The 533-nt window shown below is 60.0% G+C and overlaps 1 protein-coding gene across 1 annotated transcript; it reads right to left on the bottom strand.

Moving 5' to 3' along the window:
* Positions 1-191: 191 nt before the first annotated feature.
* Positions 192-530, bottom strand: LOC107125135 (POU domain, class 4, transcription factor 1; the record flags this gene model as incomplete). The annotated part of the gene is made up of 1 exon (XM_015428591.1): positions 192-530. A coding segment is annotated over one exon (339 nt), but the record flags the coding sequence as incomplete, so codon positions are not given.
* Between the last annotated feature and the right edge of the window lie 3 nt (positions 531-533).

Here is a 533-nt window from a genome sequence, read left to right as displayed (position 1 = left end):
CACGGGAGCTCGCCGCGATTGGGCGCTGGGGCTTTCTGTCTGGGTCAAGCTCGGGTTGTTTGGGTGGGGAATCGGTTCGCGTTATTGTTTAGTCTGTCTCCGGGAGCGCGCCTGCGTGTGTGCGCCCCTGCGTCTCTCTCTCTCTCTCTCTCTCTCCGTGCCTGTCCGCGTGTTGTTCCTGTTGTGTTTTTTTAATAGGTGGCAGAAAATTTCATCCGTTTCTGCTTCTGTCTCTGGTTGCAAAACCAAACCCGCACCACGTTCTTTTTGAGGTCCAATTTCTCGGCGATGGCGGCGATCTTCTCGGAGGAGGGCCGCGGCTGGACGGCGAAGTAGGCCTCGAGGGAGCGCTTCTCCGGCGCGGCGATGGAAGTCCGCTTGCGCTTCTTCTCGCCCCCGTTGAAGAGCTCGGGCTTGTTCATTTTCTCGCGCTGGGCGCCCTCGGCCTCCTCCAGCCAGGCCTGCAGGATGGGCTTGAGCGCGATCATGTTGTTGTGCGAGAGCGTGAGCGACTCGAAGCGGCAGATGGTGCT

This window comes from Gekko japonicus, unplaced genomic scaffold (genome assembly GCF_001447785.1).
Source record: "Gekko japonicus isolate JY-2015 unplaced genomic scaffold, Gekko_japonicus_V1.1 scaffold69683, whole genome shotgun sequence".
Taxonomy (NCBI): Eukaryota; Metazoa; Chordata; class Lepidosauria; order Squamata; family Gekkonidae; genus Gekko; species Gekko japonicus.
The sequence above is the reverse complement of the archived record's forward strand: the minus strand, read 5'-3'. Positions and strand labels throughout refer to the sequence as shown.